This window comes from Cheilinus undulatus, linkage group 12 (genome assembly GCF_018320785.1).
Source record: "Cheilinus undulatus linkage group 12, ASM1832078v1, whole genome shotgun sequence".
Taxonomy (NCBI): Eukaryota; Metazoa; Chordata; class Actinopteri; order Labriformes; family Labridae; genus Cheilinus; species Cheilinus undulatus.
The window spans coordinates 38,234,265-38,249,788 of record NC_054876.1 but is presented as its reverse complement, the minus strand read 5'-3'; the positions used below and the strand labels follow the sequence as shown (position 1 = coordinate 38,249,788).

At 39.8% G+C, this 15,524-nt stretch overlaps 1 protein-coding gene across 1 annotated transcript in view; it reads left to right on the top strand.

The window, feature by feature from the left end:
* LOC121519050 (neuronal tyrosine-phosphorylated phosphoinositide-3-kinase adapter 1) overlaps positions 1-15,524 on the top strand; it is a 61,790-nt gene that overhangs the window by 39,568 nt on the left and 6,698 nt on the right. Inside the window, exons 3-4 of the mRNA XM_041801828.1 lie at positions 12,985-13,352; positions 13,432-15,171. Coding sequence (XP_041657762.1) covers positions 12,985-13,352; positions 13,432-15,171 — 2,108 coding nt within the window. The remainder of the gene's footprint in view (positions 1-12,984; positions 13,353-13,431; positions 15,172-15,524) is intronic.

The following is a 15,524-nucleotide window of genomic DNA, read 5'->3' as shown; positions in this document are numbered from 1 at the left end:
AATCTCATATTGACTCCCTGGCCAGCAAGTTAAGACAAAAAAATTGATTTTTCTACAGGAACAAAACTAACTTCCCATTTCTAAGTAGGAAACGTATCATTGAAGCTGTCTTTTTATCTGTTTTAGATTATGGCGATGTTGTTTATAGAAACGCCTCTGCCTCTACTCTTAAACCCCTGGACTCCATTTATCACTTAGCTCTCAGATTCATTACTGGTGAAGGTTACTCCACTCACCATTGCACTTTATATGAAAAGGTGGGCTGGGGACCCCTGACTGTAAGACGTGACAGGCACTGGTTCTTACTCATTTATAAAGCCTTACTTGGTAAAATGCCGTCATTTATCACATCTCTGTTAAATCAGTCTCATAGTCAATACTCAACAAGATCCAGTAACTTCCTGATGCTTGAAGTTCCACGGGCCAAAACTTTATTTGGAAGAATTGCTTTCAGCTTCTCTGCTGCGTTCACTTGGAACACGAACATTTTAACTGCAAGCACTTGTTCCTATTGGTCAGTTTAAAACTATGATAATGAACTATTCTGCTTTTGAATGTAACTGTTTTTTATTGTATTGTTTATATCTTTGTATCTTTTTTATGCATTTCATTGGTTTTACTCTCGACATCATTGAAAATGAGGGAATACCCTCAATGATTTTTCGAGATTAAATTAAGGTTGCATGAATGAATGAATTCCAGTAGGACACCTTTAATATCACAAATGTTGAATTACTTAGTGAATTTTAGCTTTGATGAGAGTCACTATGAAAATAAAAACTAATTTATGCCATTTAAGTAAAATAAAATAATTAACGGTTGTAAAACGGAATAAAATCAAATATATTTAACTATTTATAGCATCTGTTTTTTCTTATAATTCATCAGGAAACCAAAGAATATCACACATACTGAATGTCTGAATGAATTTAAGCAGAAATAAGGCTCAAAGTAAAACTCAAAACTAATATTAACCAAATAAGAATAATAAAAGTGTTTTAGAAGACACATAAAAACACTTATGTTGTTTCCACAAATAAACAAGTTGCACCTCGTTGCCATGGCTGTGTTTGTTGTGCTTCCTCCTTCAGTCAGCATGCTTCCTGATTGGCTGTCATTTGGTTCCTGCATTTTTTCCCCACACAAGATTTCTTATTATAAATACTAAAAGTATTAAAAATGTATCATTTCAAATCAGAGCAGCTTTGATTGTTTTACAAGCCGATTGGGGAGGGTAAAATGTCTCTTAGCACACCTCACATCATAGGAAAATCTGGCAAGATACATTTCAGATTCATCAAATAAACAGAACTTTGTTGACTCTTATCAAACCAGTTTACTTAAAATGCAGGATTAGGATGTTCAGAGGGAGAAAAGCTGTTAAAACGTTGTTCCACTACCCTGTGTCACAATGTATCCAAGCATAATTTGTGCACCAAAGCAGCAGCTTGCAAACACAATGAACAGGGGCGAATATTCAGTCATGTCAGATCACAGGCAATGGTTGATGGTGGCGGCTCCACTTGAAGACAGGATGGTGCATGTCTTTGCATTTGTACAGCTTGTACTCGCAGTGCTTATATATGGCACTGCTCACTTTTTAGCTGAAAAAAAGTATCAAAAGTGTTTTTGTACACCAGACTTCACAGTAATTGCCTGAAGGGAAAGATTCAGGAGGGCTGAAAAGTTGTTTTCTTTGTTGTTCAGGGCTCTGATGGTGTTTCTCATCCTGCCTCTTCCCATAAAACATCTTCCAGCATAAGTGAGAAGTCATCTAATCAGACAAAACAGAGATTTAGTTCATCTCATGTCAATAAAATGAATGATAAAACCAATGGTCATATATTTTTAGGGGATTTTAATGTCATTTGAGGCATTAAAGCATTATATAAGGTATACTAAAAGACATTCACGCATACAGGCATTAAAAACAAACAATAAAGAGCACAAACTGAAGTACTCTAGCTGTCAACAACATAAAATCCTCACACTCTGAATCTCAGCTGCTTGTGACAGTGTTTTCTCAAAAAGTGTGTGGGTGCCCCTGAATGAGTGACGTTGAGTATCTGAGGGTGTGATTTGGGGACAAAAGTGAGTCACCTTTAACTCCTCAAACTCCCAGCTGAGACATTCGTGCCGCAGACTTGAGGGGGAGCATTAAAAGACAAAAACTGAGTTTGTTTAGAAGCATCATCCAGTGCTTTGTGACTCACGGCGGTAATTGGAGACCGGCCTGTGTTGGCAGCAGGGATCAACGCCATGGCAGCATCAAGCCAGCGGAGGTGTAGGGCAGCATGTGGGACAGAGGGACTCGATGAGCGATGAAAGCTGGGCCGAGTGGAGCCAGAGCAGCAGAGGTGAGAAGCAGGACATGACGGGTGATGATGGTGAACAGGAGAGGGTCAGGGATGAAGCCACACTGGGATGAAGAGATGGCAACCAAACGGACCTGAGACAGGTTCAGGAGAGAGCGAGAGAGAATGGGGGGGAGGAGGAGAGGACAGGACGGATGGAATAAACAGGATGACGGGCAGCAGTAGGGCCTCAGGAGAGAAGTCACATTTATAAAGCAGGGCTGGCTGTGGAGATACAGAATGGTAAATAGGTGAGTTTCAGTATGGGTTTTAAAAATAGAGACTGTCTGTTATGGCACTGATGCAGACAGAGAGACTATTCCCAGTAGTGACCAGTGGGGGAAGAAAACTTTTCTGCCAGCTGAGGTTTTCTCATTTCTCAAAGAGTGAATGGGTCTGAGTGTGTGTATCATATTTATATAGGGCAAATAAAGCCCTCCAAATCCTCTTTATATAATGTCATTTGAACGGCAATTCAATAAAAGAGAGACAAATATGAACAACCCCAGTTTGCTTCCACTATTTTGTCGGTGTAAATGGGTATGGATTAGTGTTGTACTCAAGACCACACTATCTGAGACCAAGACAAGACCAAGACCATAAAAATAATTTTTTAAAAAAACCATGACAAGGTTGAACAGCTAAAGAGCATTCTCTCTTATAATTTTAGTTTTCTTTTTAATAAATTTGACAGATAAAAACAAGGTGTCTGCAACTCTTTCAAAGCACAACATGCATAAATTTCAAATCTTAACAAATTTGTTCAGCTAACTTCTTGTAAAAGATGAATCCTTGTATGTATTCAAAAGCCACTGATAAGTCAGGATTTTTTTTAAATATCTGAAAATGAGATGTTTATCTAGATTTGTCAGGTGAATGAGCCCTAAAGTGAGTGTTCAGCAGTGTTAATTTCGTCCACTAAAACTATGACTAAAAATGTTAATCGACAGCCTTTTTTTCCCATGACAAAAACTAGAATAAGACTAACAAAAATAGATCTGTGATGACTAAAACTGACAAAAAGTAAGTTTAGTTTTATCAGGATGACTAAAACTAAACTAAAATGTAATGTAGTTTTCGTCAGACATTCAAAATCCATGATATTACTCCACCGTGGGTAAGTCTGTCAAAAACAATGCATCTGTAGCTATTCTGCCACTTAGTATTAGTAAAAAGGACCCCAGGTTTGACAGAGTGCACAGAACACACTACCATGATTTGTTACCACATTAAGGCAAGAGAAAAAAGCTTGAACTAAAAGTAAAGATTAAAATTTGAGGACTTTAATATGGACTAAAACTAGACTAAAATGTTTTTGATTTTTCGTCAACTAAACTAGACTAAAACTAAAAAGGATGGAAATGACTTAAATGTGGCTAAAACTAAAAGACATGTATTTAAAAGACTAAGACTAAAATTAAAGATAGCTGCCAAAATTAACACTAGTGTTCAGAGGTATTTCTGACTAGAAATAAGATGGACTGGTGTCCGAGTTTTTGCAGGTGAAGCTGTTTGTTGTTTAAGCCAGTGCTTCTCCTTATTATCACATTAATGAAGTTGAAGAATAGCTGATCAGCGCTGGTCTTGACCGGTCTTGATGGAAAATTCTGTGTTCAGCCAGTCCGAGACAGAGACAAGACAGGGTAAAAATGCTTTCGAATCCAAGCCAAGACCAAGACATTCAAAATGTGGTCTTGAGACCTGTCTCAACACCAAGACCGTTCTTGAGTACTACAAAACTAGAATGGATGCATTTGAGTTGTATTGGCTATCACTGGTGACAAATTCTCCATAGCAACCTCTGCCATCAGTGTGTGAATGGTGTGAAAGGGTGTGAATAGGTGTGACCTAAGCTGTAAAAGTGCTTTGAGTAGTCAGATGACTAGAAAAGTGCTACACAAACTTAAGTCCATATAATAACGGTAAAACCGAGGAAAAATATGCCTTAACTTACCTCAAAGCTTCAAGGAACTACATCTTGACAGTATTGTCTTGTTTAGATGTAAAAACAATATATGTCATAAAGTCATATATGATTTTCTCCTTTTTGTTCTCACCTGCCATCCGCCCGCATTTTGTTTATTTTTACCTGTACCTGTAAAATTACATAATTATTAGGGCTCTCAAAATTAATCAAGATATTTGCAATTAATAGAGATGGACAATTAGCACACTATATAAAAAAAATAAAAAACATGATTAATTCCTGCTTTATTTTCTCTTTCAACATAGTCTCCCTGCAGCGACAGTGATATAAAATAAGGTCTTGTCCAAACAAAGATGAAAACGATAAATGTGGGATCATTTCAGGAAATGTCCACATAAGCACAGAACCACTGGATACAACTGAAAACGCTGTAGTATATATGCCAAGCCTGTAACGCTGCCACGGAAATACACCAAAAGAGAGAAGAAGATTACAGAAAACTGCCACAAACGTTCTCCTGGTTGTTCTCCACGGTGGATTTAAGAACATCTGGTGTATGCTGTTCTCGGTGCTGGTAAAAGAGCATCAGATTTTGCTGTAAACGCCATAATAAGATCAGTAGCTTCTGCAGCACGAACACAACCCTGTAATCCACCATTGTTGTTTTGGTTTGACAAGCGCATGAGGCGTAAGTGGGCTACACTATGTATGACATAATCGTTTCAAGAAAGATGCGGTTGACTGTCCACACGGAGATGAAACGGTAAGCGTTTACAGATTTGTTCACTCTGGGACCCGGTTTCAAACAGCCTCCCAAAACGTTGTTTCCGTGTGGATGAAATGCAACAAAAAACGTATACGTTTGCGTATACTCCTGAATTCATCTGTGTCTGGATGGGGCCTAAGTCAACCACCGATCCTTGATGTCTTATTTCAGTAAGAAAACACAGACATTTCAGAGAAAACTCACAGACAGCTCAGTGAAGTCAAAAGTCATCTAAACCTTGCATTATCAAACATTTACCTTTTGACTGTCCACTTATTTTCTTTAAAATCCATAAAAGTTCCCTTTTTCATGGTTCATGGTTTCCAAGTTCATTTCAAAATTTTCAGTCTACCTATAAAAGCTGATCTGTATCCATACATGAAGCCAATTACCCTTAACACTAGAAAAAAACAAAAATGGCACTAAAACAGTTCTGACAACAAAATAGTTAGATTTTAAAATACGATTAAAAGGGTGTAATTATTTGCGATTAACTACAGAAACGATGAGATTAAGAGCGATTAAGTTTAATCTTTTTGCAGTCCTAAAATTATATTTTCTACCCATAGCTGAATGTTTTTGTGGGTACCCGACATGCTGCAGGTGTACAGCAGCTTATGTCAGGACATGTTTTCATGTTTTCTTGGTGATGTTTCATTGAAATAAAGGGGAATGAAGCACTTTGATTCAAAATAAGCTCATAGACACTACAGAGGAAAACAGGAGTCAACTACTTGTGTTTTAAGAATATTCTGAAATTATTTACTTAATGCTCAATGATTTATGTTTAATGTGATGCTGAGTGTTATCTTTCTATAGCTGCTCTGTGAGTAAAGGGCCCAAGACAAATTTCTAACTTTATGGGATGATAAAGTTAATCTTGATGATCTTTGGCACTAAGCCAACTGCCTCGTGCCTACATCACAGTAGTACTGATATTTAGTAAAACAGCTCCATTTGTATAAAATTGCTTCAATAAATCATGTTTTGTAATCAATTTTTTTCAGAATGTTATGGCTTTTTTTTTTCTTCTAAATTTGCATGGGTCTCTCTTGGTTTTCTGACGGGCAGGGAGGTTTTGAGAAATTGCATGCAATCTGTAGAAATTATTTTGAGTATTTTCTTCATCCTCAGTGGAGAAAGCAGAACAGAAAAGTCCCTAAAGGCATGTGAATTTAAAATAATTCAAACACATTTCAAGGTTACTGTATAAACAGACTCACACTTTATGTGTGTTTTCATGGTGGTTATCAGTTGAATCAGTTACTGTAGTAACTGTGTCACATGCAAACAGCCCTACAGTGAAACTGTTGGAGGAATCAGTAGTCAAAGCCTTTTCTTTTTTGCTTTAAGTCAAACCGCCATTCAGTTTCACTTTTTAGGTAATTTTTTTCCTGATTGTTCTGGATGATTAGAAACCACGGCAGAGACAACCCATAACTTTAGGCGATCAATTAAAGTGTCGTGTAATGTGTCAGATATGTCAGTGAGGTCCAACAGAATGAGGACAGATACTCGCTCAATGTCAGCAGCTCAACCTTAACCCATCCCAAACTCCAACAAAAGATGTCTTAACTGCTCTGTATGCCCTTAAACCACCCTGGATGATCCCAGTGATAATACACAGAAAGTCTCATTCAGCTCTTTAAACATTACCCACTCTTAAACTTTGGCCCAAAAATGTAAATTACAAATAGGACGGTAGCTGCCAGGGGCACATTTTTCCTGACTGGATTTCTTCAACTAAAGCTTTATCACCAAGGCCTTTAAAGTTTTGGGAATATCACCCATTCTGACCGGGAGAAGGTGAATTCAAGAGTCTGCCTAGGGATAAATGTAGCAAAGGTGCTGTCAGAGGAGCAATAATGACCTCTTTTTGTTCACGGTCAAGGCAAAGGTGAAACGTTTTTCACACTTCTTTCTAGTAAATCTGTTGAAATGCATGAAAGTGTTTGTGGAAAACCTTTGAGTTATGTAGATAATTATATTCCCAATGTTAGCTTTGAAATTCCATTAAATATTCCTGATAGACTTATCACCAGAGAACTGTAAAGTCATGGCAAGCAGCATAATGGAGCCTGTGATTGTGCCATTCTCACAGTGTCAGATAGTATCAAGGCCTAACAAAATGCCTAAAATAATCAGGGTTCAGTCATCCCTCTCAAACAGATTTCCATTGAAACAGAACACAGAAAAAAACAGTCTTTCACTGAGGAAAACCAAGGATCAAAGAAAAGTTGAACATTTAGTGGAAAGAATGTTCATTCATTCTAAGTTTGTCTTATTCAAAGGACTATTTCATGAGCATGGACATCATTTAGCAGCTTGAAAAACAAAGGCTACTTTGTGGAGTGAAAACTCACAGCCAAGAAATCTAACATTCACCCCTATGAAACATTCATGTCTCATTTCTTCTACTTTGTTCTTATACTGCTTTATGGGGAAGTTTCAAGGCCACTTGGCATGCCATAGAATACCATACTATAAATACAGGTACAGACTGATATGATGTGATATGATATCCTATAATATGATTCTTTATGACATGATATGATATGGTCCAATAAGTACTAAATAAAAGATAATAATCAGAGCATGAAGAGAGCTTGGTTTCACCTTTCATTCTCGTAATTTTTCTTGTCTTTCGTCGTTTTTTGTTTGTTTGTTTTTTTACTCCCATTGTCAACTCTGTCAGATAATAGTTTTTGTTCATTTAAGAAAAAATGCACCATCCTCTGTTAATTTTATTCTGCTTATTTGTTAAAATATCAGGCATTCTATATGCAATAATCACTGATTTATTTAACATGATTAGATAAATATGGTTTATGTTAAAAATAAAGTTTAAAAAAGGCATACAATTCTGAGATGAGATACATCAGATGGTCGAAGAAAAAAATAAGCAAAAATTCTGCATTTATTACAAAATATCTTGAAGACTTGAAATTAACCTCAAATCAATTAAATAAAAAATACATTTTAGTATGTCTGGTGGAGTTTTTTCTTGTCAAAAGTTGAGATATGTTTGGCAAAAAGTCATAATTTGAAAAAAAAAAAAGCTGAATTCACAATCTGTTCTGACAAACAACTGATATTCGAGACCTCAAGGTACACAAATAATTCAAATTATTGTAGTTAAACAAAATACTAAGTCAAGTTTGGAGCATGTTTTGTCTTTTTTCTCAAGAATCAGTAAAATATCTCGCATGCTTTCTCTTGCTCACATCCGATAGAAATATACAGACAAAAACGAAAGCTTGACAATTGAATTAACATTAACCGTGAAAGAAACGGTCTGATCGATGAGACTTGCAATGGATCATTCCTGATGGCAAAATTTCCCCTTTTTTTAAGGTTTTCTGGGGGATTATTTTTCCAAGTAAGACTTAAAAGAGCCACAAGTTGTCACAAAAGAGTCAAATGTTGAGTATCACTGCGGTATATCATCATAGATTACAAAATAACCTGCTGCTTTTAAAATGATACTACTCGATATATGATATGATACAGTTTGATACAATACACAATAATTGGATATGATGCAATACAAGACCCAGTGATACATGATCATGTGGTACAATATAATGTGGTATGTGATGGAGCAGTGTGATTCAGTTTAATAGGATACCATTTAATTTTTGATTTAAAACAATATGAGGCAATGCAATGTCATGCAAAACAAGACCATATAATAGAATATGAGGCTGAATGGTTGGAATGCTACTATTTGGTAAATGATACATTAGGAACTATTTATTTGAATCTATACAATATAATATGCAACTCTATGATATGATAATATTCTATATGATACATTCTGAAATCATATGGTACTATATGATATGACATTGTACGTTACAACATGATACGATACAACTCAATATATGGTACAATAACATGATTAAGACAGTTTTTCTCTTCCCCTTTATCTTTGTAATCATTTTCACCACTTTCTCATTGTTTTGCCTGTTAACTTTCAGTCACATATGCCTCATTCATATTTATATTTATTCATATTTTTCAGTTTAAATATGAATATATTGCACTGGACATTTTCTAACTACATTATGAGTCATGGCGAGGACAGATTGCTTTTTTATATTCTGTCAAACAGCAAACAAACAATACAGCATCTTAATTTTAGAGCCTTTTATGTGATTTTACAGGCTCCTAGCATTTATTTCTGTTCTTCACATACAACTTTCTCTTCTCAAAAACCTATGAGGATACGCACCAAAAGTCAACTGCAGATTTTATTGCGGACTTCTTTCACTAAAGCACCCTATGTAAAGCGAGAAGGAGAGGCAAAGAAAGCGAGCAGATACTTTTAGAAGAGCCAAGTCTTTGGCCTCGCTTTTGAAGATGTTCAGAGCTTCTTCTGCCCCAAGAAGGAAGAAAAACACAAACAGACAGAACACTTGAGGCTACCTGAAGGAGCTGCTCAGCCTCTGTTCTGGGCTATATTTGGCCCTGTAGTATGTATGTCGATTGTGAGGATTTTCAAGAGCATCTCAACAGGCATTCAAGGATACAAAAATCCACGTACAGATGCAAATACTCTCATTAGGATACACACAAAAATCCATATCTAGACATACATGCATCCCCATAATACCTTGCATGTAGTGGTAATAAAACAGGAGGCTTTGCCCTCTCACTGGTGAGCGGCCTTAGCTGTGCTGCTGCTGCTTGTCGTGTTGACTGTAAATTGTAAGCTCCAATTGTCTTCTTCTGTGCTTCACTGCCTCAGAGGGATCTAAAAGAAGCACAGCATGACCCACAGTCATATGTCGCCAGTATGTCCTGTGATGAATCTCCTACACACAAAGTAATTGTGCATTGGAGCTGTGTTTCTCACACAGAAACATGTGTTTTACAAATTTAAATGGGCAGATACTTACAGAATCATCCTTAAAACCATCCTTAAGTGGCAATTGTGCCTTCTAATGTTGTCCAAATGTTTGATGCTTCAATATTTTGCCATACCAGGTGTTTTAAATTATTCAGACTCCATTTTTTAATGATTGATATTTTCAGAAAGGACCAAAGCTTAAAAGATTACATTATTTCATAAGGTAGAAGTGTAGTGGCGGAATGAGTCTTTCAAAAATAACAGGCAAGCTCATGTGCACTGATTTAATCCAACAAATTCTTTACTGAAACATTAACATTGCATTTTTACAAAATCTGGAGTGGTGATGATCCAGGATGCTTCTTTGCAAGATATTCTAATAAATGGATGTAATGTGGATACTTTTTCCCTTCTCCTCTGATATTTTATTTAAGCTCAGTATTGCAGTTGTGTTACTAAAAACAAAAAAAATTCAGCTCCTGCTCCACCTTAACCTGAACTGCTGGAAAAGTGAGTCAACCTTGTTCGATCGAAGTTAGCTCAAAGGCCAGAGGCTTAGCGTGTGTTGCTGTGGGGTGAAGCAGCATAACACCCCTGAGGAACCTCCACATCATCACAGCACCTTTCTCCAAAGCGAAGGAGCAAGCTGAGACTTATCAGAAGGCATTTCATAAGCCTTTAGAGAACGCAGCAGGGCGTCAAACCCCGCCGTTTGATGTCAACAACATGCACCACTGACACTGATGCCTGAACTGGGCTTGACCTCAAACTGGCACGTATGAGAGGTTTAGGCTGTTTACTGACCAGAGTTTAGAAATGATAGCTTAATTTGAGGAGATTTGATGAAAGGGGATCAATAATGGCCTTTAAAAGTAATTAAAAAGAAATAAATGTTATTAAACGATATCAAATGAACGGAAGCTGCCAACAGCTGAAACATAGCCATGCTGATATGACTGCTCTCTCCCTTCTTTGCTTGTCTTATGCTTCTAGAGACTCTCTGCATTCATTAGGACTAACTTCCTGTAATATTTTATACGTAACATACATCCCACAAAGAGAAGCTATCCTAAGTTAGTGAATGACTGGACTAATCAATGTCATTCAAGGAGAAGGAGGTAGTAACTATGGACCTGGTTTAGTTGAAGAGGCTGTAAGCCTGTAGTTGATCAGTGAAGTATAGCTGCAGCTTCAGAGAAAATGAGAAAGGAGCTAGAGTTTAATTTATCTATTGGCTCCTATGATAGTGAAGAATGGTGTATTAAATGACAATGGCTGCCTGTTGAGCCTGTGTTAAGTAGTTTTTGCCAGCTACATCATGTATTATGAAGCACTGATTGACCTGTAATGATGATGACTGAAGGTTTGTCCAATCGCCCTTCCTAAGGTTCTGCCCCTCCCAAACACCATCTATGGGCTATTGCCCTCATTGATGTGAAATATATTCCATGCCATGGATATACAAAACGGTTTATCTCCTTGATTCTCAACTGGTGGGTCAGGACCCAAAAGTGGCTACTCGGCTACTTTTGCGTCCTGAAAGCAGTGAAATATTCAGGCAAGAAAAGAAGAGAAAAAGCAGTTTAGAAAGCTCACTGAGAAATGGCAGCAGGCAGAAATTCTCTGTTTCTAAAGCCTGGACAACCATGGTCCATTTCCACAAAGTAGTCTGGTTTAGTTCGGTAGTTTTGCCATCGTTTAGCACAATAAACTTTCATCTAACCTGTGTTTCCTCAGCTGTTGTCTGTCCAGTCTCACTCATGGCAGGAAATCTGTCTCTTCTAGGAGTTTTAGATCATCCGACTAAGCTCAGTAGAGCTGGTTGTTTGGCTCTCAAACGGTTCTTAATTCGGTACCAGTTTGGCTTTTTAAAATGTGGATTAAATACAATACAAATGGACAGAAAAAACTGGCACTCAGTGGGAGCTAGCTAAAGTGGCTCACATTAAACAGCTGTTTCGTTGAACAGGCTTGTTCGTAAATGGCACACCTTTACTAAGTCTCTTACCCCCATAAGATAGTGCGTTCCTTTCTCAATTAAAAGCATGTTTGTGACAACATGAGGATTTTATATATGTTGAAGGGGCTCAGCCAGCCTCTTAGCTAAATGCTAGAATCACTTCAGGACTGTGATATCGATCAAAATAATTTTTTTTGTAAAGTGTAGGGATCATACTCAATATTGGTAGAATTTTTCTGATGATAATTGTAGTATACAGGTCCATTTAGAGCTGTAAAGCACTAACTTTCTTTACTTTCCTCCTGCACTTCCTGACCCCCAACGGACATTCCTGTAGCACTGGGATCATGTGATTGCAAACAACCTTTATCAGTACTAATATCCGCTTTGTGTCCAATCAGATCATTTTGTATTTTTGTACAGCTTCAAACATGACTATATAGTGCAAAAATATACTAGTGATAGAATAGGTGTCATACTGAACAAGATGTGATCATAAAAAAATATAAAGATCATATGTTATATTCTTCTCTCTCAAGAATTATCACAACGATTCCAAACAGAAAAACAGCTCAAACTGTTTATTATTGTAATTGATTGTTAAACCTCTGCTGTATTTTGTTAGATTTGTCTCTTTGGCAGTTTAATTTCTTGCTGTGCCAGTTCATATCATAAAAGATTTCTAAGACAAACTATCAAATACACCAAAATCACAACTGTTCCCATGGTAACAGATTAAAGGCTCTTGGCAATCATGGGAGCAGACTACTGATGTGGGCTGAGGATGAAGATATAAAGCAAAAAAGGGATTCCAGCAGCACAGTGAGCAAGACTAAGAGCACTTTGTTTTTGACAGGGGAATTGATTTTCCTAATTGAACGTGTTTGAGGGGGAAGTAGATGTAGAGGAATTCAGATGGAAAGCTATATGAAAAAATGAAAGATGGAGGATCCTCCTGGGCTTTTCCTTTCATAGTAAAAGCCCTGCAGGCATTTCTTTATTGCAGAGGCGATGTTTGAAGACCAAAGAGAGAGCGAGCAGAGAGGTCAATATAAAGAGAGCTACATGAATGTTTTGGACCTCCCTATAATTACTCTAATATCTTTTTTCTCTCTCAAACTGCAGCTCGACCCAAAATGACCCCTCAGCCACCGTCGGAAAAGTTCGAGACTTGGCTTCTTTCCGGCGCCATTTCCGGATGGGTTTCATGACCATGCCGGCCTCACAGGACCTGTCACCTCACTCTTGTGCCTCTGCTATGGCGCCACGCTCGCAATCCTGCCACGCTGTCGGCGCCGGGGATACGAGCCTGGAGAATGGAGATTACTCTGACACCCAATCACAACACGGCGGCCGATGCCCCCCAGCCAAACCCAAACGCCACCCCAGCACTCGCCTCAGCTCTTCATCGGCTGATGGCAGAGGAGTCCCAGAGACACCGCCGCCATCTTCTTCGTCTCACTCACAGGGGAAACACTCAGAGAAGAAAAACGGTAAAACTAAATCAGTCTTTGGTTTATCTTCCTGATAAAACAAATCCTCGCCTTGACTTGCTTTTTTTCTTTCCGGCAGCCATGAAGAAGTCTGATTCTGGGGACATGAGCTCGAAGAAGGTGCCTCCATTAAAGCCCAAGAGAAGTCCAAGCACCCAGCTTACCTTCGACCCTCTCCCTCCACGTGTGCCTGGTGCCGCCACATCCCTGCCTTTCCAGGGTGCGGAGTCCCATATCCAGATTGGAGACGGGGACGATGAGCCGGTGTATATAGAGATGGTGGGCCAAGTGTTCACCAGAGACAGCCAGACAGCCACCCCCCACCCTGTCACGCCTGTGGCAACAACGCCAGACTCTGACTCAGATCAGAGCGAGGCCATTTATGAGGAGATGAAATATCCGCTGCAGGAGGACAGAGACTCCCAGAGACACCTCCCTCCCAAACACGAGAAAATGAAATCCTCAAAACACTTTCATGTCACCCCTTCCGCCTCCAGCAGCTCCTCCTCTCTGCCTCGCCCTTCCTCTTCCTCTCCTTCCTACTCCAAACCCAAAGCCACGGTCTCTATCTCCCATTCGTCTCCTTTGCCTTCATCAGCATCTTCGACCCCCATCCCACAGGTGCTCTCCACCAGTCCGCACACCCCCAGAGCTCCGACTCCCTACCTGCTGCAAGGGAATAAATCTGAGCCAGAGTCTAATACAAAAATCCCCGCCCCATTCCCCAATCTTCTTCAGCATCGCCCTCCTTTGCTTGCCTTCCCTCAGCCCGCAGCAGCCTCCAGCGGCGTCGGCGTCCAAAACAAGTCGTCATCTTCTGCCAAAACGCAAACATCCAGTGGGACGACTCAAGCCAGTACCTCCTCTTCGACTTCATCTTCTAACATCCCCACCTCCAAGGATTCTTCAGGAAGTGCAAGCCAGCAGGATAAACACAGCAGAGATGCCCAGTTAGGCCCCGCACCCGGTCTGAGAGCAAGGAGTCACTCCACGCCTCTGCCTCCTTCCTCCAAATCCACCTCCCCTTACTCCCATCACCACCACCACCCTCACCATCGACCCTCCCACTACCACCACTACCGTAAGCCAGACAGAGGGGACTCCCCTGTCCCGAACAAGAGCAGCTCACAGACGTCAAACCAGGCCACTGCTCAGACGCAGACATCGAGTACGGGCAGGGAGGGCAAGTCGGTTAGCTTCTTGTTGAAGTCAGATAAGGGGGAGAGGGAGAAAGACAGAGACAGAGAGCGAGACAAGGATAGGGAAAAGGACAGGGACAGGGAAAGGGTTAGAGACAGGGAAAGAGAGAAAGAAAAAGACAAGGAGAGAGAAAGAGAGAAAGACAGGGACAGAGAGAGAGACAGAGACCGTGATGGTGGTCCATACTCTCTCCCGCTCGAGCACACTCACTCTTCGAATTCTCAAAGCGGCACCAGCTCCACCCCTACGCCTTCATCGTCCTCCCAGCGTCCTCATTCCCGCCCTCACCTTCGCTCTCACACGCCTCATGGCCTCCCGGCGTACAAGCCCCCCTCCTCGGACAGCCCCCTGCTGTGGACCTACCCATCCGGTGGCTTTCGGAGACCGCCGGCTTACGAGAGCCTGAGAGGAAGCTCTCACACGCCATCCCTGCAACAGCCCTCTAGTCTGACTGGCGTTGGTGAGGGGACGTCCAAGAGTAACGGGGGATCTGGGTCACTTCAGTCAAAAGCTGGCTTCATGCCTTGGGACAGCAGTGCTAGCTTAGCCGCGGATGATGGGACTTACTGGCCGATGCAGAGGAAACTGTCTTTCAGCCATGGAAGCAGGGAGGCGGAGAGTAAGTCAGCAGTTGTTTGGGATAATCCTATCTTTGAAAGGTTTTTCCCAACATTTTTATGATTTTTTTTTTTTTTTTTTTTTTTTCAAATTTCCAGAATGAACACAACACACACACCCCAAGGCAATGGTACAATAAACCAATAACTATAAACAATGACAAGCAGCCAAAAATTACCCACACACATAGCTCAGATGGGCACAGTTACACTGAAAGCTAAAGGCCATTATCAATGTTAAACATATCACAAATTATAAACCAGGCTCAACAAACTCCTTTGGAAATAATGGCAGAGAAATCATGCCCAGTATGATTCGCTCACTCTTCTTTGAAGAATTGTTTTATTTCAGCCC